This window comes from Carassius gibelio, chromosome B21 (assembly GCF_023724105.1).
Source record: "Carassius gibelio isolate Cgi1373 ecotype wild population from Czech Republic chromosome B21, carGib1.2-hapl.c, whole genome shotgun sequence".
Lineage (NCBI taxonomy): Eukaryota > Metazoa > Chordata > Actinopteri > Cypriniformes > Cyprinidae > Carassius > Carassius gibelio.
The window spans coordinates 6,255,445-6,277,091 of NC_068416.1; the positions used below are offsets into that span (position 1 = coordinate 6,255,445).

At 36.5% G+C, this 21,647-nt stretch overlaps 1 protein-coding gene across 1 annotated transcript in view; it reads left to right on the forward strand.

Annotated features, from left to right (window-relative positions):
- The window catches only part of fstl4 (follistatin-like 4), a 163,467-nt gene that overhangs the window by 37,072 nt on the left and 104,748 nt on the right, over nt 1-21,647 (forward strand). The window contains exon 4 of the mRNA XM_052588302.1: nt 16,564-16,791. Within this exon, the coding sequence (XP_052444262.1) occupies nt 16,564-16,791 (228 nt within the window). The remainder of the gene's footprint in view (nt 1-16,563; nt 16,792-21,647) is intronic.

Below are 21,647 nucleotides of genomic sequence, written 5' to 3' on the forward strand. Positions count from 1 at the left end.
CCGAGAAAGTATAAACAAATGTTTGTGTAATACAGCTGATTTTGAACGAAAGCTGCTTTTTAACATTTAACATTTATGCATTTAGCAGACGCTTTTATCCAAAGCGACTTACAGTGCATTCAGGCTAACATTTTTTACCTAACATGTGCTCCCTGGGAATCGAACCCACAACCTTGCGCTGCAAATGCAATGCTCTACCACTTGAGCCACATGAACACTATGCTGCTTTTTGGCAGCATAATGATGCTTTTCGGCCACATCTACCAGCCAAGGTTGACTAACCATGCTAACTAACCAAACCTTGAGCCTTGGCAAGGACTGCAAGACAACAGTAGTTTGGTTGTTAGCAACTGTCCACCTGTCACACACATTCACATCTGATCGGGGAGAGGCAGGTGGTGCTTCGGTGGAGCTCTGCAATCAATGCATTCGCTTTCTGAAACGGTTCTGAGCACACTTGGATTGACTAAAGTCTTGACTAAACACACACACACGAACACTGAAATAATTAATGAGCAGCGGTGAGCGCTTCAGCGTTTGGTCGTTTGATTAAGACAGCTGCAGCTAATTTGCAGCCGGGGCATTTTTGAGTAACGGCCAAAATTAGGACAGTTTTTCATGAGGTTTTTGTGCTCTGCGAAATAATAATGCGGGCCAAAGAGAAGTAAATCATCTGTGACTGATGACAAATGCCTTGCATTTGCTGAAAGTATTAATTTCAATAGCGTCCATTAGCAGCATACGAGCCTCCATCCGCTTTGTAAGTGTGTGTGGTCACTCATTCATTTGGTGTCTGTCTGGCCTGAGGATTTTTCGTTCACAGCCCACCCTGTGTTCCTCTGGCTGGAGGTCTTTTTGGTTTTACACCGGGGAGTCAGAGACATGGCTGAGGCTTCTTTTAGATTTCCAAAGAGGTGTAATGCTCTCATGCTGATCTCTCATCACTTATTTACTGTCACATCTATTATGGATTGTGATTCGATTGAGAGAGAGCAGCTCACGTTCTGCTGGCCTTCCATGAACCCGTAAGTAAGTTTGCTGTTGTGAGGAAGAGAACAATGTCTTTTGACGGAGAGCCAATCTTGAACTATTACATTTACTGCCTTTAGAAACTTTAACCCTCATCATGTCTTGTTTCGGTCGTTGTGACCCAGAGTCGATCTTCTTATTCCAGAAAACGCTTGTTAATGTTATCGCATTGGGCTAAAATGTGCTCACATATGATGTAACTTAACAAGTAATCCATCAATAAAAAAATACTTTTTGGTTTTGTTACACTTGTGGTGTTCCCGGTCAAAAATAACCAGCCTACAAAAAATAGCTTATACTTTTCTTATGCTGTATATTATCAAATATTGGATTCAATCTTAGCACAGGTTTTGCATTTCTTGATAAGTCGTAGGCTTCTTCGATTTTAACTTGTGCATCGCAGTTTTTAAATGAATATCGCTGAAATTATCCACAGAAAATAAATAAATTCCTTCACTCAAAAACATAAAAAGGTGCATGAACTCAGATCAGTGAAACCTATGACCAATCACTTCCAAAAATAAATATAAAACCTGTGCTAACTGAAAGAAAGATTGAATCCAAGATGATACCGTAGATGACAGATGTACAAACTATTTTAAAAGGCTGGGCATTTTGACTGGAAAATCTGATTATATGAAGGCTTTTCAAGCACAAGGGTTAAATGTTCATTTTTAACTTGTAAAATAGTCAAATCAACAGAGATGGTCCTCACTGCAGAACACAAGATCCAGGGGGCTTGGTTGGATCCAGATCCAGCTCCTCTCACCGTACATAAACCTTTACATCAATATGTTGGTTTATAAGGCAGAAGTAGAAGGGTTTTGTGACATGCTGTAGCTGGCTCCGTGCTGCTGGTGTGCTCGTCCTCTCATGGCCCCGCTGCTGATAAAACAGACATGAACTCTGGCTGCGTGTCCCTCTGATGGAGCACTTCAGCTCCGTCAGCAACAGCCGCTCCGCCGCAGCCTCCCATCTTAAGGGTCAGACTGAAATATTCATCAGGAATACTACAGAACATCCTGGTGGATGGTGGATGTGGCATTTTGATTATTTCCTATTGTTGCATACTCTGAAAAAATTACCTTTCGACCAAAAAATATATATATATATATTTACAGTTCAATTTTTTAACCAAACCGATGCTGGTAGCTATTGGCTTCCAAAGTATTTTTTCATACCATGGAAGTCAGTGGCTACCAGCATCTGCTTGTTCAAATGATCTGCTGCATTCAGCAAAATAAAAAATAAATAAAAAATAAAAAAAAATAAATCATATGTTATTTTAATATCATATATATATAAAATTCAATTCAAGTTTATTTGTATAGCTCTTTTTACGATACAAATCATTGCAAAGCAACTTAACAGAAAATTATGTTTCTACAATATTAAGTAGTAGATTATCAGTGATGACTATCAGTTTATATGCATATGACAGGGCATTTTCTGAAAAATTAATACAAGAAGTAGTCAACCAGATGATGAACACTATTAACAATTATTATATGATGCAATCCCACCTGTAGCAATATTTGTTAGTCCTGTATGTTGTTTCAGGGTTAGCATCATCTGAGGGGTTGGCATCATCTGTTCTCAGGTGTTCTGGATCCAGACTGAAGCTTAATTAGTTTAATGATTGATATATATCTCCTATTTAAAAGTTAAATCAAAAATGTATTCAGCATAAATTGAAATCTGCTAGCTCCATCACATGCGGTATCATCTCATATGTCATATATATATTGTAAAAACTGTAACTTGCAACTGTTACCTTAAAAATATATCTCTACATAATTTAAAGTGTGTTACCATTTTTAGGTTACCCTTTTTTGAGTGTAGATAAAGTAATGGTGAAGGTAGGCAAGCAAGGTAAGGCAAGTTTATTTATAATGCACAGTATAATCAAACAAACCTACCCGTGATTTTGTGATGACCCTGAAGACACTGATTAGCAAACTCAGGTGTGTTTGATTAGGGTTAGAGCTAAACTCTGCAGGAAAGTTGATCTCGCAAGCTAATATATCACATTAAATACACAATGGTAATTCAAAGTACTTCTTATAAAATGAATTAAAATAATCATAAAAATAATCACAACAATAAAAACAAGACATTTTTAAAACTTGATGGTTCCCACTGACTTTTATTGTAAGAAGATAAATACTATGGAAGTCAATGGGAACCTCCAACTGTTTGATTACCAGCAATCTTCAAAATATTTACAAATAAGCAACTCATACAGGTTTGGGTGAATTGTCCCTTTAAGAATGGAAAATGATTATACATAAAATACAGTAAACTCAGTTTGGACATTGCACAATGCTCATTCAGTATATGTTAAACCAATTAGTTTTGAGTCTGGATTTAATTATGGTTCATGTTTTAGCACATCTGATCTCTTCTGGATGCTTATTCAAACTGTGGGTGACATAATTGCTTAAATCGGATTCCACTTGTTTTGTGTGACCCCGTGGTATTTCTGACTCAATCTTAATGATCTATATGGTCTGACTGGTTTATATTCAGTGTGCATATACTCTTAAAAATAAAGGTGCTCCACGATGCCATAGAATAACCTTTTTGTCTAAATGGTTCCATAAAGAACCTTTAACATCTGAAGAACCTTTCTGTTTCACAAAAGGTTCTTTGTTGTAACATGGAGACAGAGACGTTCGGATCCATATGTAGTGGTTTATTATCAGAATGGTCAAACAGGCAATGATCAAAGGACAGTGTCAGGTATGACAAGGGATATCCAGAATCGAAAACAGAAACAAGCAGAGGTCGGGGCAGGCGGCAGAGAATCATAGTCGGTATAAACAATCCAAGATCAGACACGGAAGGAACAAACACAGAGAAACCACTCGGGAAACACAGGGAAGTGCCAGATAGAACTAAACAAGACTTTGCAATGTGAGTGTGGATGAGTGCAACCTTTATAGTGTCACTGATAGGAAACAGGTGAGGTTCAATAATGAGTTCCTAGGCAGGGGTTTATGGGAAATGAAGTCCAGGGTGTACTGAGTCATGTAAAAATCTCAAAACCAGTGTTAGGACCTGAGGACTGGTATGATATGCTCAGATATTCTGGTTCTAGTCAGCAGCATTCTGTATGATCTGCAGATGTCTGATTGTCTTTTTGGGAAGGCCGGTGAGGAGCCCATTACAATAGTCCACCCTCCTGGTGATAAAAGCATGAACAAGTTTCTCCAAGTCTTGACTGGAAACAGAGCAGCTAATTCTTGCAATGTTTTTAAGATGATAGTATGCCGATTTAGTTTCTGCTTTGACATGACTACTGAAACTAAGGTAAGTCTCCAGAATCACACCAAGATTCCTGACTTGATTTTTAGTTATTAGACCTTAGAGTCAAGGTATGAATTCACCTTGAGCACTTCATCTTTGTTTCCAAATGCAGTTGCTTCAGTTTTCTTTTTGTTGAACCGAATAAAGTTTTGGCACGTCCAACTATTCATTTCATCAATGCATTGGCAGAGGGAGTCAATGGGGCTGTAGTCATTTGAAGATAAGGCTAGGTAAATCTGGGTATCATCAGCATAGCTGTGATAGGCAATTAGCTTTTTTCTCATTATTTGACTAAGTGGGAGCACATACAGGGTAAACAGTAGCGGTGCAGGAATTGATCCTTGTGGGACTCCGCATGTCATGTATGTGCACTTAGACTTATGCTCTCCTATACTCACATAATAACCTCTCCCTTTTAAGTATGACCTGAACCATTTGAGGACCATCCAAAAAAGCCAAACCCAGTTTTTCAGTCTCTCTAAAAGTTTGTTATTAACAACAGTGTTAAACGCAGCACTGAGATCTTATAGTACCAGGACTGTTATTTTGGCTGAATATCATTTATTTGCTTAAATGATAGAATTAATGATCATATAAGCTGGATGGCATTTTTATGAACAGTTCCCACAATAAACAATTGTGTATAACACATGTGACTGAGACGTTTCAGTTCTCAAGTTTAAGTAGCTGAGCTAGCTTAACAGACTGCAGATTTACTCCTGTTTGTATTGCTCTGGGGTGCATTTCCCAAAAGCAACTATGGTCGCAAGTTCTGTCATTACCAATAGAGTTGAATGGAACTTACCACCATAGTTAGCTAATAATGCTTTTGGGACCCCTGATTAGCATGAGCATGTGTTGCTGTTGTATGGCGAGGGTAATGAATGCATAGAGTAAAATGCGAATCATCTCTGTTACTGCTTGTGAATGGAAGTAGTGTTGTGTTTTTTTGTCAGGTCAGATCACTTATCTTTTCTTTCTACAAGATGACTCATAATAGTCTATTTGAATAGATTTATATTGGTACGATCAAGAATTTCAATGAATTGTGCATCAGCCACATCAGGGAGTGGTGAGATGGTGGGACAGCTGCCCAAGAAGTGGGTCATGGGAGCTGCTGAAAAAAATAGCAAAATTGCTTTGCTAAAATTTAATAGCATATGTATTTCCCAATGGTGCAAAAAGAGAGGACAATTATGAACGACCAAACCAACCAAGCAACAAGAGTGTTTTCCCCGGTGGTCTGTCAGAAGATAGCCCTGCTGCAAAACACGCACCGCCAAACCTTCTGTGCTCAAGCATTAGGAACAAGAACTCACCACTGTTGGATGAATAGTTAATAATAATGTTATTATCTAATTAAACCTCATTGTAAAGTGTTAACCAACAAACATAATGTTTTATTGGGTGGATGTGAAAACAAAAACAAAACAGCAACAACAACGAAACCTTTTCTTCATTACATTCCCATAAAAATGATACATTTATTTAGCGTCGACTGATATAGCATTTTTCTGTGAATTATATTTAATATGGAAAAATTCCAGAAAGAAGTTATTAGTGCCAATTAAACTGTAAAGTAAAACTTATGTATCAATGTAACTTCCAATATATATCATCAACCAATATTATATACCAATATAATATTATATATAATTATTATAAAGGATGTATTTAATGATAGCAAATTTTGTTGCCCACTCCTACCCCAAAATGTAAAAATTGTTTAAATAATATGGCAAGACTTTGTTGGCCTACATCCCACAGGTGCCCATACACCAGCAAAACCAGGTTATGCATTAATATCTTTTATGCTTATAAGATCAGACACTAAAACAAACTTTGGGCCAATTTATAGTTTGCTGATGTTTGTAAAAAGAAGTGCAGTGCTGTTAATTTCAGTGCGGGACAGTGAAAGGCTGGGACACAGCTGCCTGTGCGGCTGCTTTCTAGACTTGTTTACAGAACAACAAACCTCCACCAGTCCTTTACACGCGTGACCCGCCACACACAGAAAAACAATTCTCATCAAGTGCATGGGCTTACAAAGAACTGCAAATAGTGTCGTCCTTTATCTACATCGTCTTATAAGGATTCTGTGATTTAATATAATGAAAATCAATTACATTCACTCCAACTCTCTTCTATCCAGAGATGAGCCACCCCCTCAAAATCTGTTCTCTGTCTGCAGACGTTATTTATTTTGAGTTATAATTATAGGAAGCTGTCGTACCTTCTGGGCTTCTGTACTCCGTCTCTACGTATTTTTAGTAACGGTGCAGGAATGGAAACGCTATCACTAGAGGAATTCTGTAACATAATTATTACAGGAGCACAGAGAATAATGAGAAAAAAATATGCTAGGGATCACGGTACCTATGAACCGCTGTCCGCTGTTATTAATTATTCTGAGTCCTCTCTTAAGCGCTTGGGGAAATGTCATTTACGAGGGACTGCGACAACATTAATGTGTGTGGAAATTATGTGGAGCGCGCCTCATTAACATATGTGAAAATAATGGCTTTAAGAACATTAACAGTACTGATGCCAGGTTTTACAGCCATTCTAAACACATCGATAGAAATCCAGCAACAGAAATGTTTCTTTTTATTTTCTTTTTTTCTTTATGTCTGGTTTCAGCCTTGTGATTCTTACATGACCTTACATTTGCACAGTTTATATAATAATCTCAAAACTGCACTTAATCCAGTATTTTTCTATTTAAAAGTCTTTACTGCTGACTCTCTTGTCGCAGAGATGGGGACTGGAGTTTGAGACTCGGACTCGAGTGTGACTTAAGTTGCACACACAGTGACTTCAGACTCGACTTGAGACTCGTCCTCGAAAGACTTCAGACTCGACTCGGACTCGAGCTGTGGGACTCTTGAACAATGTTAATTTTTAGTAAATGTCTGATGAGCTCACTGTTATTCCCTCCCTCCGTTACCTTTATAACCTGCCCACGTAACACATGACGTACTACTATCTGTTGCGCGCAAAAACTCAAATGCGATTTTCATGCGCATCTCATCAGTAAAGATGCTCCTGTAATTAGAAGTATATCTCCAACACGTGCGTTCAGATCAGGGTTGCCAGGTTTTCACAACAAATCCTGCCCAGTTGCTTCTTAAAACTAGTCCAAAACTAGCCCAATCGCGTTTCCTGGAGGTTCCCTGATAAAAATTGCTTTCCAGAGTTGGAAGGGTTGCCTCGGTAAAATTCGCATTTTGGGGGCTAAATATCACGTTAATGGTATTGGGGTTGCTTCAAAAAACGGACATGAAAAACAATCGCAGACTTGGCAACACTGGTTCAGGTGGAGCGGCAGTTACTACACAGAGCCGTAGTCTACCGACAACTAACACAAAATCGTTTTCAAAATCGACAAAGAATTGCCAGATTGTTGTTTTACAGTGAATTTAAAACAGCTAAGGAACATTGTTAGGCACGATGTGAAGCTGAGTGCCTACAACACCCTTAGCTGTTATAAACTTTTCTTGGAGCATATTGCTTTATTTAACCACTGCAGAGACATCAGCTAACGAGGGAAGCGATGACTGCTAATGTCCTGGAGCTCCGAAAATGTCTAAGCAAATTTTCAAATAGATGTTGTCTTTATTAACAAACCAAGTAGAAAAGAAGTACAGTACATTCTCACCTAAAATACTCTCTACATTCCGTGACACAAAACAGTATTATTTAAACAATTCTGGTGGATTTGGGTGTCTGCCATGACCAGCAGAAAAAAAGAAGAAGAAAAAAAAAATCTTTAAAGCCTGGTTCAAAAAGTGGTTTTGATCTATAGAGCTAATTTGACTCTAAATGACTTCACTTAAGTGTGAAGAGGGGAATTTCTTTGATTATCCGGGAGTGACGCACTGTGATTTGCTGCCAAGATGGCGACGGCTGGCTCCATTCACTTTGAGCTTCAGAAACACTCTTCAGAAACACACTACGTTTCATGTTTTCACACGGTATATGGCTATGACACTCACTGTGAGAAATACGGCAACTTCTGAAAATGGAGTGATGCAAACTGTGAAACTTCTTTTGAAGTTCTGTTGGACTTATTTTTTATTACATAGTTTATTGATTAATTAATTATATTAATTACAGATAAATCACACTTAAATTTAGGCAGATAAATTATTTCTTATTAAATGAAATTAAATAATAAAACAATATATATTTTAAAGTAATTGTTAAATAAGAAAAGTATTGAATAGAAATCACAAAAGGACAGCTTTTTAAAAATAATGCTCTAAATATGAAACTTAAAGCACCAGTAGGTGTTGGCAGGTTACTCTCGTAATGAGTGAATCATTCAAACAATTATTCAAGTGATCAATTCAAACAGCTGATTCAATCAGAAACACAGCAGATGACTGTCTTTGTGAGTCACTGAACATTGACTCATTTGATTAGTTAAAACCTGTGGATTTATTCAGTAACGAATCACTGCTGTTTAGCTGATAGATAAATGTTCTGCTGTGGCTTTGATTAAAACCATATTCATAAGTGAAATTAACCATAACAGACAATACTGAATATATATATTATAAATAAATAAAATAAAATCACATGCTTACTTTATATGCAGTTTTTTCAATATTCAAAGTAGTTGTTCTAATCAGTTTGTTTATTATTATAAGTATAATTTTGTCAAAAATGAAACTGAAAAATGAAACTGAAACTGAAAACTAACCCTAACCTGACTGAAGAATTGTTATTCAGTTATGACATCCACACTGACGGTGATTTACAGTGACAGAACATCATTTATTTTTTTTTATCAGAACTGACATTTTTGGTGACATGTGTGACAAATAGCATTAAGAGGAGCTATTTGCTGAAAATGAGCAGCAAAATCATGTAACGATTACAAAAAAAAAAAAAAAAAAAAACTCACATTTGTCACAGGCAAATATTTTTATTAAGAATATTGTTATATTATTTTCTTCTCAAATTGTATTTAGTTTTTTTTTATTTATTTTTTTCTCAGAATTGTGGTTTGGTGCAATCTGATTCAATATCTGACTTGACATCAAAAACATTTCTTATGCCAAAGGCAACAACATTTATATTATACTCTCTCTCTCTCTCTCTCTCTCTCTCACTCCCCCCCCCCCCCCCACACACACACTTTTTAAAATATGCATCATATTTTCTGTGATGAGTAAAGCAATCCAGTATGTGTTCTGCACATCAGCACTCTGATTTCAAGCCAAAATACTCTTTAAAACAAAATAATTTCTCTTTTAGGATGTAATAGTTTTTATAGGCAATTATACAACTGGATCCCCAATAACTAAAATCAGTTAGTCTTTTAGTGTAGTAACTGATTTGAGTAAAATCTCGAGGTTTCCGTTGGTTAAATTCCTTTGCGCAGAACTTGATAATGATAAATGACTCATATTTACAGTATTAATAGTCGGCAAATCAATATTCAGTCTAATTGGACTATAGTGATTCTCTTTTCTTTGCAGCTGGCCTGCAGCCTTTGAAATCTGCAGTATGATATTAATGTTTCGGAAAGGAAAGGCATCATCACGAGCTCCTGCTGGGTCAGAGGTGCTGTGGGAAGGTGCCCTTGGTCTGGTGCTGTGTGGGACGGTGGTCCGCTGCTAGATAGAGGAGCTGCTGTGTCAGCGCTGCTGCAGATCAACTGATATTAAGCCACCAGCCGGTTTACAAGGACACATAAATAACCATGCAGAAAATATAATCAAATGTCTGCAGAGCAGAGTGAATTATTAAATCTGTACTGTTTATCAAAAATAATATACAGTACATAGTTTGTGTTTGAACACATATAATAAGGACCAAGCATGATTTGTGCTTGAATAAAATAAATAAAATATATGGATGATTCTTCAACTGCTGTGTCCTTGGGGTTGATGTTTATTAAAATATATTTCAAGCTTTTTTGTGATATGAAGATCACACTCTTAGAAACTTTTGTCTTTTTTCTCACTGCGGTTATTTTTGTTATTTGTAAAGCTTTGCTTAATATTTGAATATTTATTTTAAGATAGATATATAGATAGATACAGTGGATAGATAGATTTTAATTTTAGTTTTAGTAATTTTACATGATTTTTTTGTCATTTTAAATGTCTGTGTTTTTTTTTTTCAGTTTTAGTTATACTAAACTAAACTTAAAAGTTAAAGTTAAACTTAAAGGTGCCATAGAATGGGAAACTGTATTTACCTTAGCATAGATGAATAAGAACATGTTCTGTACATGGAAATGACATACCGCGAGCCTCAAACACAGTTTCCTCCTTCTAATGTAAATCTTGTGCATGCAGAAAAGGCCACTGAAAAATAGGCGAATCAGAACATAGCACTGACTGTGATGTTACATTTGGGATCACTAATAGTCAGGGGTGCACATAATTTTTTCAGCCTGGTTCTCATAAGAGAACCTGGAGATTTGGTTTGGTCCTCACACTGCATATAGCTTGACCCATTAAATGCAACTATAAAAAATGAATTAATACTATTTATAATAGTATTGCACTTTTTTTATTTATTTATTTTTTAAATAAAATAATAGTAAATAAACTAAATAATAGTGTGTGATAATATTATTAAAAATAAAAGGCAGTTTTACTATTATTAAATACAAATACATTTATTTTATAGTAAACTTAAAAATAAAATGCTAATATTTACTACTACTTTAATTGTTTGCCTCTTTAAGAAGAATCACTTTATGTATTCCCCAATTTTAAGTCGCTTTGGATAAAAGCATAAAAAAAAATAAATAAATAAAAGCGTTTTCATCATATACAAACTTAAAAAGCAGGCTTTCATTTTGGCGGGTTGCCGGCAAGTAAGTATCCGCGCTTCCAGATTTAGCGTTGCTGCTGATTAAAGAGCGTCAGTGGATGAAGGTCATAGTTTTGCATTGTGCTTTGAAAACAGCCTAGATTTATGCTTTAAGCTTGAAAATAAAACTTATATAGTACAGTTTGTGATCTAAAATGGTAATTGTGTATTGACAGCTGTCAACCATGTCGGTACGCAAATGCGCTGTCAAAACATATTTATATAAAGCATTTTTATTTTGGTCACACATGCGGACCTGCGGACCGCTCATGTGCACCCCTGCTAATCGTAACGCCTCCAACATTTGCATATACCTGCCCATGTTTTATGCCAGCCGAACCTCCACAGCTGAATCATCAGAAGTTCTGCAGGTGTGGAGAAACAAGTGAGGATAATAGTGAAAACGGCAGATCGTGGAAATAAAAGTTATGTGCTGTGATGGTGTCTGTATTCAGAAAGGCACGGAAAACAAATAATGCTTGTTCTAATAAAATAACGTGAGCCACTAAAGGGACATGGTTAGCTGCTTGCTAGCGGTAGCCTGTTACATTACAGTACATAAGATTTCAATTACCACATAAACAGAGTAGAAGAGATGACCGAGAATGATGGCGAATGATTGACAGATCCTGAGCACCACAGGCAAGCATCTGATCCCGTAATAACGGCTCCCTGATACCTGCATTTTATATACAGTATAATTACCCAACGATATAACTGCGAGAGACAGTATTGAAATATATATTTATTCATTTATATAGTTTCCTTCCTGCTGAAATGAGCCGCACTGTGAAACAGCCAATCAGAGCAGAGCTCCACATTATTATTCATGACCTTTCCAAATAAGGTAAAAACAGACCATTTTTTTCTAGGGACAAATCCTTGGGTTGTAAATGGACATGTAAAACTGTTTCTGGAGATACTTTTTTTTTTTTTTGCCCTCACCTAAGCCACATGTATATTTTTCAGAGGACAATTTAAAAAATTGTGTCAATGCATTCTATGGCACCTTTAAGAAAGCGTATCATGTTTTCCTGTAAAAATATCAGAGCAGCCTTAAAACAGGTTTGTATTTTAATATTGTGTTCTTACTGCACTGGCAAATCACTAGTTTTTCTTTTAAGATAAAATATTAGATACATAGATAGATTCTGATTTTGAATATGTGAACTGTAATCTAGGAAATTTTGTAGATTGAGAATTAGGCTGGTCACAACAGCTGTGTACCACAAATAGTCTTTCACCAAAGTAACTGCTCTCGTCTGTGATTCATTCCTCCACACCTGCGATATGCGACACACAGCTGCAGTAAAGCGTACTACATACCAGCTGCATGCCGCTAACAGATGGAGAGGCAATCTGAAGATCAATAAAGTGTTATCAGGCCACCCAGTGAGTTAAGTGCTGCGGTATTGGCTTGATGGAGCTGGTTCTGGGTTTGTGTGTTTACATCTGAAATCTTTAGAATACTCAACCTGTCAAACACACACACACACACACACTGTCTCAGTCACGGCCCTTGAGTTTGTAGCTCATCACTCTTTCTGACATTCACTGTGACCTTGCTTCATTTGGAAGTCATATTTTATCCAGGACATTAAGTATGAATGGCAACGGTTCTCTGAAATGTCTCTTACTCTATCTTCTGTTGTACTTTATTTCATTATGTTCTCTGATTGGTGAGGAAGTTTGTGCATCATGGTTGTCAGTGAAAGATCAGATTATTCATGACATATGAATGATGAGTCTAATGGCAGTGTAAAATCAGCTTCACATTGTCATTAATTTCTATGCAAACATGCTTAATTTTTATGTAGACTAGGCTTATTACAGATTGCAAGTTATTAACAAAACTCAGTAGTATTTAAGGAACTGAGCATTTATCTGAAAGGCATGTCTGTGTGCACAGCATAGATCTAATTATTGCATTTAGTGAATCAGGCACTAAACAAATGCAAGTAATTGCACATGCTTTTAATTACTGAACTTTACAAATAATAATTTGTTACAAATAATTACTTAAACCATCAGATGAACATTTACCTTTTCATTCTTTCTTTCAAACTTTTTATGGATGTACTGAATTAATGAGTATTAACATATTAATAATTTAATTTAATAATTTAATATTATAATATATTGATTTAAACATTTTAATTGATCCTGAGGCCCCCTGGTTGAGAAAAACTGGTTTAAAGGGAATAGTTGATTACACTCCAAAATTGAACTTCCATCATTTGAGAAACTTGACAAGCCGACTTCTTTCTGGCAGAACTTTACACTGCATGTGCCCTGGAGGTTGGAGGGTGGTCTTTGGTTAATGTCAGAGAGGAAGTTGTTCATATACTGTGAGCTTTCAGGGATTACACCACTGTGGCTCTTGTCTGAGCGGCTCCTCGTGAAAGGAATCAATTAGTCACATTTACTTGATGACAATGGGATTAGATCCAGAGCAATCCACGGCTGATGAACAATACTTGCACACATTCCCTCTGTGATTCCCTGGGTGATTCCTATGAAATGTTTGAGCATCTCTCTTTCAGGCCTGGAGCGATTGCTGATGGACCAGCAATGGCTTGCAGCTTCTTAACAGTCCCAAGAATGGTCGTGATAAACAAACGCATTAGCTCGTCTGCTGAGCAGCTTGGCAGGGTTTGAAAGCTTTCGGAGGAACCTTTAAGACTCATGTATCACCATTGTCTCGCTGCCCACACTGAATGGATTACAAATCAACTCTTTAGCTCTTTAAGTAAATCAGTGCTGAGTGCAGTTGGGAATTGTCAGCGAGCGCATGCCACGATTTCAAAGAGGACGACGTCTCTGCAGAATTGCTAATAGTGTTGTAAAAGGAGCATTTGTTTTTTAGACCAGATTGTTGAACTTGGAGCAGAGAAAGAGCTGGAAAAAGGCGAGAGCCGGTCGGACAGCAGGCGTCCCAAGAAAAGCAAATCATTTTCACAGGAGCAGAGCTCAACTAAGCGCCTAATCTTCATTGTAATGCTCAGGGAATACAAATGATCCGGTAATCGTTTCCAACCTTGACACGGAGGAAGAAGGTCATGATGTTGCTTTATGGATGTGCGGTTAATAATTAGTAAACCAAATGACACAGGCTGGGATCTTGAGGGGAGGCACGTATATTGTGCCCTGTTGATCAGATTATAATATTACGTTTAGCCATTCTCATTCAAAACCCATAAGAGCATTAAAAGTTAGCGCGTGCATTATTGTGCAAGAATCAGAAAGCATGACTGTGTGACTGTGTTTTTCTTAAAATAAAGTAAACTTTGGCTGCATGTCATGTTATTTAATATTTATCAGAGCTGTTGAATTTGGAGAGTCACACAAGAGTCCAATCATGCTAGTTCTGTATACCAAATAATGCTCAACTTAATCGACACATAAGATGAAATCAACAGATGTAGTATCATGAATGAAGCCCATTTGCATTCTAAGTGCAGAAAGTGTTTTACAGAGCAAATAAACCAAATCTCCTCCTTAGATTTTTTGATGATGAAGCATACTGCCAAATAAAACCAATAAATCACCCTGTCTTTGTGCAGTCTTTTTTTTAAATGTAGAACACATCAAGGAAGTGTAAAATGATCGGTCATAAAGGACATCTGTTCCAACGCTTGCATTTTTTTTTTTTTTTTAATTGTTAGCTGATTTTGGGAATAGAGCGAAGAAAACTTAATTAACTTACTACACTGGATACCTATTGTTTGAGTAATATGCCACAACAAAATTTATTTTACCTGTTACTTGCAAAAAATAAAGTTTGTATATCCCCTAAAGTTCAGTGAGCTTTAAAGGTGTCATGAACTGAGAAATCAAATTCGCCTTGATTTTTTTTTTTACATGAAAATGGAAACTTTTACATGAAAAAACATGTTTCAAAACTTTCTCATTATTTTTAAAACTGCTTTTATTGAAAAAAAAATAAAAAAAAGTTTTCTTTTCAAAATTTGTAACATTATGACATCATACTGTGACGAAAGACAATCAACATCTGTACCAGTCAATGCATTCTCCTGCCTGATGGTGCGCACCCTTGTAATGCCCATGTAGTATACTGAGTAGTAGTATACAAAGTAAGATCTGAGATCCGGGTTTATTGCCACTCCACTGCTCTCAGTCAGGGGTCAGGAATTAATAGGGAATCATTTCCTGCCTACCAGCTGTCGCCCAAAGAAAGTACTAAAACTGGCATGGACAATAAGCTAGCACGAAATCCAGCGTGTGAGTCCAGCAGGAGTTTTCCCCTACTGCGCTCCTGCGGTTCTGGAAAGAGCGTCCAGACCTCAGCAGCTCCTCCACTGCCCACTGGGGGAATCATCAGGGAGCAAGATTTTACACTTGGCTGAGAAACTATACATACTTCCTGGGACGGAGTGAACCAAAGTGTGTCCAAACTGCATCGCAAACATGCTGCTCTGTCTTTGTTTTACAACATTCATGGTAGAGCAGATACAGGAGCAACTCATTGTTTACAGGTTTCATTTCCAAAAGAGGATATTCAGAGAAAAATGCAAAGGCATTTGAATTTTTATTATTGTTTTTATTGTATTTATTTATTTTAAATGTAAATGTAGTATTTAGTATTTAATTTTTTTTTTTTTTTTTTTTTTTTTTGGATGAACAAGACTAATTTGCCTTCAGATTTTTTTTATTGACATTTTTCCATTCATAAGCAAAATATGGTTTATGGTAAATTTAACTTGGGACTTTTTTTTCCTACAATGTAAACTGCACACACTCACACGCCAGATGTTATTATGATTTTATTATAAGAAACATATATTTTTAAGAATAAACATAAACACATCAAAATGAGCGGTTTCAGTTTGGGTGTGGCTAAATGACGCTGTCTCATTAATTGATATTAACCAGAGACCTTGTTTTACTGAAAACATGTAAATTCCCGTTATAAAAAAATGTATAGTATAAAACAGCTGTGGTTGCCAGAACTTTAATGTACATATACAGTCAAAACATTTTAGGGTTTAAAGATTAAACTTGAATTTACGGTTATAAAAGTTTAGTCATTAATATGGCAATTTTGTCAGTTTGCCAATTTATTTTTTTAACTGATGGCTGGATCTTTTCCACTTGTAAATATAACAGTATTTTATTTTACTTTAATTTTTTATCAAATGGAAAGTTGAATCAATTACAATATAATAAGTGAACTTACTCTTAACCAATTAACAATTTTTACCATAGCAGTTTTACGGTCTTTACCCATTAAATAATGATTATTGTTTTACATGCACAGAGAATTTGTTGATGTCATAACTGCAGTGTGTTCATGACATTCTTATGAAAGCAAACAGATGGTTGTGATGACAAATTGATGCACAAATTGATGTGGTTTTTATCTCTCTACAGACGGGGGTGCGTGCAGGAGGACATACTGTGGCCGGGGACGGGAGTGTATGGTCAGGGAAGTGACAGGCCGTGCCGAGTGTGTGTGCCAGGAAAGCTGCCACACTTCGTTTGTGCCTGTGTGTGGCTCTGACGGACGTTTTTATGAGAACCACTGTGAGCTGTACCGCAGCGCTTGCCTGCAGCGGAGGAGAATCTATGTGGTCCACAGCAAAGACTGCTTTTTCAAAGGTGAGATGCATGTTCCTCTATGTAGCGCTGCAAACATGAGTGTCCAGTGTTTGTGTGTACTGACGGTCAGTGCATCTGCTGCTTCTCCAAACATACTTTTTAAGAGATGTTTTGAGTCCAGTTCACCTTCATTATGTGCAAGTAAGCTATTCTCTGTGAACGTTAAAAACATCCGATATTAACCAATGATTAACTGATAAATTAACCGATAATTCATCAAGAAATTATCCGATAATCAGTTTTAAAATCACGCGTTTATAGATGGCCCTGTCATTTATTTATTTTTCAATTGAAAACATGAATATGTTCATTTATTTTGACTACTGTCAATATTAGTGTTGCTGCATTTGTTGTAATAAATAAAAAAGATGTAGTGTTTTAATTGTTGTAATATTATGAAGATTAAATGTAAAAAAAAAAAAGTAAGATGAGTGAAATTACAGATGAAAGTGAAATTACAGCATTGATAAAAGTGTAGTTTGTTCAGTTCAGTGTTTATGTTATGATTACATCAAAAACAGAAGTAAAATAAATAAATATCAGATCTACATATTGGTAATCAGACAAATAAACTTGTATATACCATATAACATTGAGCTTGGAGCAATATTGGACAGCTACAAATGATATATATTTTCGACACAAATGTTTGAATGAATAAAAAAACAACCACTTAGTGTCTTTCGAAAAGTTAAAAAAGTCCATCCGCCACAGATTGAATTCTCAAGATCATTCAAGCACATCTGATTTAAACTGTGGATTATATTTCAATATTTCATAGATTCAGTGCTTCAACATGCTTAAACTGATGCTTTAACAATTTAAGTGTGACGGATTGGATTCATCTCACGACTGCTGTTTTATAATGAAGACATAAAGTCTTGAAATGTAGATTTTTCTTTGTATTTCCAACCCATATTGCTATATTACTGTTGCTGAAGCGTAATGGATCTGAGACTGGATGCTGATGCTTAACACATAGGCCTTTCTAAAGATGCATCATTCATAACATTCGTAACATCTGTGGCTAGTATAGTGAGTTTAAACAAAGATGTGTGTACGGACCAGTCGTGCCAGAAGGTTAAAGGAATAGTTTACCCAAAAATAAGAATTATGTCATTATTTGATCTTTTTTTTTGTTACAAAAGAAGATATTTTGAAGAATGTTGGTAGTCATTGACTTCCATAGTATGAAAAAAAAAAAAATGCTATGGAATTCATTGGCTACCGTCAGCGGTTTGGTTACAAACATTCTTCAAAATATCTTGTGTTCATCAGCAGAAACAAACTCATACAGGTTTGAGGGAGAGTAAATAATGACACAAAGTCTCATTTTCAGGATGTGTCTGCTGGAAAAAGAGACAAAATACAAGCCATATTCATGATTATTCACCATATAAACTCAGCACTGCTGTGTTTAGCCGATATAACGTCACTTTGTGATCTGTAGTGGTGTCGTGTAGGGAGTCGGTCAAGGTTTATAACCTCAAACTAAATGAAGGTCATTCTAAAGCACAAGAAGCTCTTGACAATGTTCCACCTCATAAATAATAATAAAGCGCAGTGCCTTTGTGCACAGCTGAGGCGTGCGGTCTGAAGAGATTTGAGCTGTAAAGTATTTCTCATCAAAAACGGACAGAATAATGTCGACGAACTGCACCTTTAATCCAGTTTACAGAGAGCAGGGAGTTCGCAAGGAACGCCACGCTGAATGTCACGGTGGACCCGCTTGTGTATTCTGCTTGTGCCATGTGTCAGGACTTGGTTTTATGGTGATTTTTAATCCTGAAGGTTAAATTCAGTTTATAGCTCACAGCTCAGGAGATTAAGAGAGCTGTCAGCTACACCTTTTTGGTTTTTATACTTTTGTTGGTATATTTCATTCAATTTTTGAAGCCTGCAGATGAAGGTAAGACTTCAGTTTAGGGATCTCACTATTACCTAGTTGCATATTTTCATGCATATTACTAGCATATTGACAGTTTATTAGTACTTGATTAGTTCTGCATGATCATATTTTATCCACGACGTACTGTACACAACTAACAAGTACCTTACTATTAATAAACAGCGAATAAGGAGTTTACTGAGGCAAAAATCATAGTTAATAGTTAGTTAAAAGTCAGAGTTTGACTGACAAAGTGTGCCTTCATTATCTCTCACATATCATGTAATGAGGCATCTTTAAAGGCCGTACTGATACTTGTGAACAGGACGTCCTTCTCTCTGTTCACGCCTGTGATTAAACAGAAAGACGCCTCCTCGGGTCACTGTTCAGCTCAACTTTGATCCAAACAAACCAAACAACAGCACACTGCGCTGGAGAGGCGTCTTTCATCTCTGCAGGCCGCTGGAGTGCCACAACAAAGCGTGAGAGTTTGACTGATGCCTGGCGCGCAGCGGGACGCCTCTGCAGCTGAGCGTGTCCACCATCACAACACCAAAAGGTGTACAAATGAATCTCTGGTGGATGGAGGGATGCTGGGAGGTGTTTTTGCAGTGTCAGTGACAGAACTCCTAATGATCACCCTCAGCTCGTGGAGACTTGTTTTTGTTTTTTTGATGTATGAAGTCACATGTACATTCATAACATAAATGCTGTCACAGTGAACTACAGAATCAGCATTGTGTTCGCTCAAAACATTCACAAAATATCCCAGATCTAGAAGTTAGTCCAGATCCAGTATAACACTTTCTGTGAAGCCCATATTTAATGCATATTCTTAAGGCATTATAAGTAATGCATAATGCATTATAAAAAACCTTATAATATGTTATACCGTCTTATAAATAATCAGTGGTGGACAGTACTTAAGTACATTTTTCAAGTACTTCTACTTTATTGTAATCGTTTTATTTTGAGTAACTTTTACTTCACTATTGTCACAATGTGTGGAATGAGGAAACATGGCATGCACAACACTCTTCTTTTAATTTCAATAGAAATTCTCCAAAGGAGAAAACAGGAGCACAGGACACACACGGGGTAGATGAATAATCTTCGACAAACATGAACTCAAATACTCAAAAACTCAGGATAATTGGGGAAACACAGGTGTATGGAATGACTAAATTAACTAGGGCATGGAACACATGGGGAAAAACAAGATACACCTGGAAACCAATTAACAACCCATAGCAGACAGAAACTGAGTCACGGGGGAAAGACACACAGACAAGTCCATAGTTCTGACATCTACATTCCAAAGCATAAGAGCGTACCTTTTTACTTTTTACATATTGTTAGTCCTTATAATATATCACGTGCTCCGACACGCAGAAGTGTGTCTGATTCAAGAACTAACTGATTAATTTTAATCGCACAATACGATTCATTCACGGATTAGAATGATCCAATTGCAGCTGTTCTCGAGTCGACAACTAACTGATTCAAATGAGTGCGGGTCTCCAGTGAACTGAATTCACAAGTAAGAACCGGAAGATCTTGTGAGCGCACGCGCGACTGATGTTGCTAAAAGTACGTTACTAATGTCGAATTTTAGGATTAAGTGTTGTAACTGAAAATCATATTTAGGTCAAAACTGTCAGTTGCTTGTGAGCTAAATCTGCTGTAAAGGGTGATCTATTTAAGCCCACTGAAATGCTTGAATGAAGACAACATCAGAATAATAATAATAATAAACATTAAAATAACACAGCTAAATACAATAACTCATGCACGTTCTAATTTCCCAATGCCATAACAGTTAACAGTTTTATTAAAATGCTACGCATTTAGCCCAATGTGATGTCTGTTTTAATCTCGTTTATCAACAGTATACATTTTTCATATTGTCTTGATTAACTAGCCGAGTAGACGGATATTATTTTTTTATTTAATAACCATACTGAAAATAAGTAAATATTGGTAGCTGATGCTAATTGTCTAGCTAACAAGCTTGCTCATGCTAAGTTAAGGTAATTGTTTGATATAAAGTCCAAATACTTTTATTCAGCCACCTAGAAAGATTACATTTGGGGAAAGAAAGGATGTGATGTTCAGAACATGGCAACTACAATAATTATCAAAGTGGGAAGTGATGCCCTCTGGGGGCTTTTGGCCAGGGGTGTTATTACACCAAAGACAAGGTTTGAGAAGAAAAAAATCATTAAGAAAAATGTTCTTAAAATGTTCTTCCTAACTTCAGGCCAAGTCATATATAACTGTGACGTTCTGCAAAACAACAAACTTTAAAACGCTTTTTTTCTTACTGGTGAAAATCCGATGGTCAGCTCTGTTTTCTCTCAGGTAATATTCATCTGTACATTTGATTTGTGTACTTCGTCCACCACAGTAAATAATCATCAAAACAATTATTATCATCTTTTTATCTTTTAAGTAATATCCAGGAGCGGTGCAAGCTAAATTTCAATTTGTTTTTGTTTTTATTATTAATAAGCCTCTCTATCCTTCTTTCACAATGATGAATAAACAGGTCACATGGCCACTTCATTAACTTTATTGCTCCCATGAGATTCATCACATTAAAGTATTTGCTATTTGAAATGGATGCCATGTTGTACCCTGTTCCTGCGTAAGTCCCTTGCCTCATCAACATCTCTCTCCATTGCAAGAGTCTCGAGAAAGCTCAAATTTGATGCATATGTATTCACTAGAGTGGATCCACATTGCATTTTAGCATTAGTACTTGCAAAGAAAAGCATTACAGTTGCTTATGGTTAATGTTTTCAAGAAAACTGTGCATTATTATATTTATACATTTTCAAATGACAACAATCCAATTAAATTGGTGCAGTGTGTGCCTTTCTCTCTATATATGGTGCTGAGTGTATTGTCAATGGAACAAGCAGAGCAGAACAGAAGCCATTCACTCCCATTTAGACCTGTTCTTCAC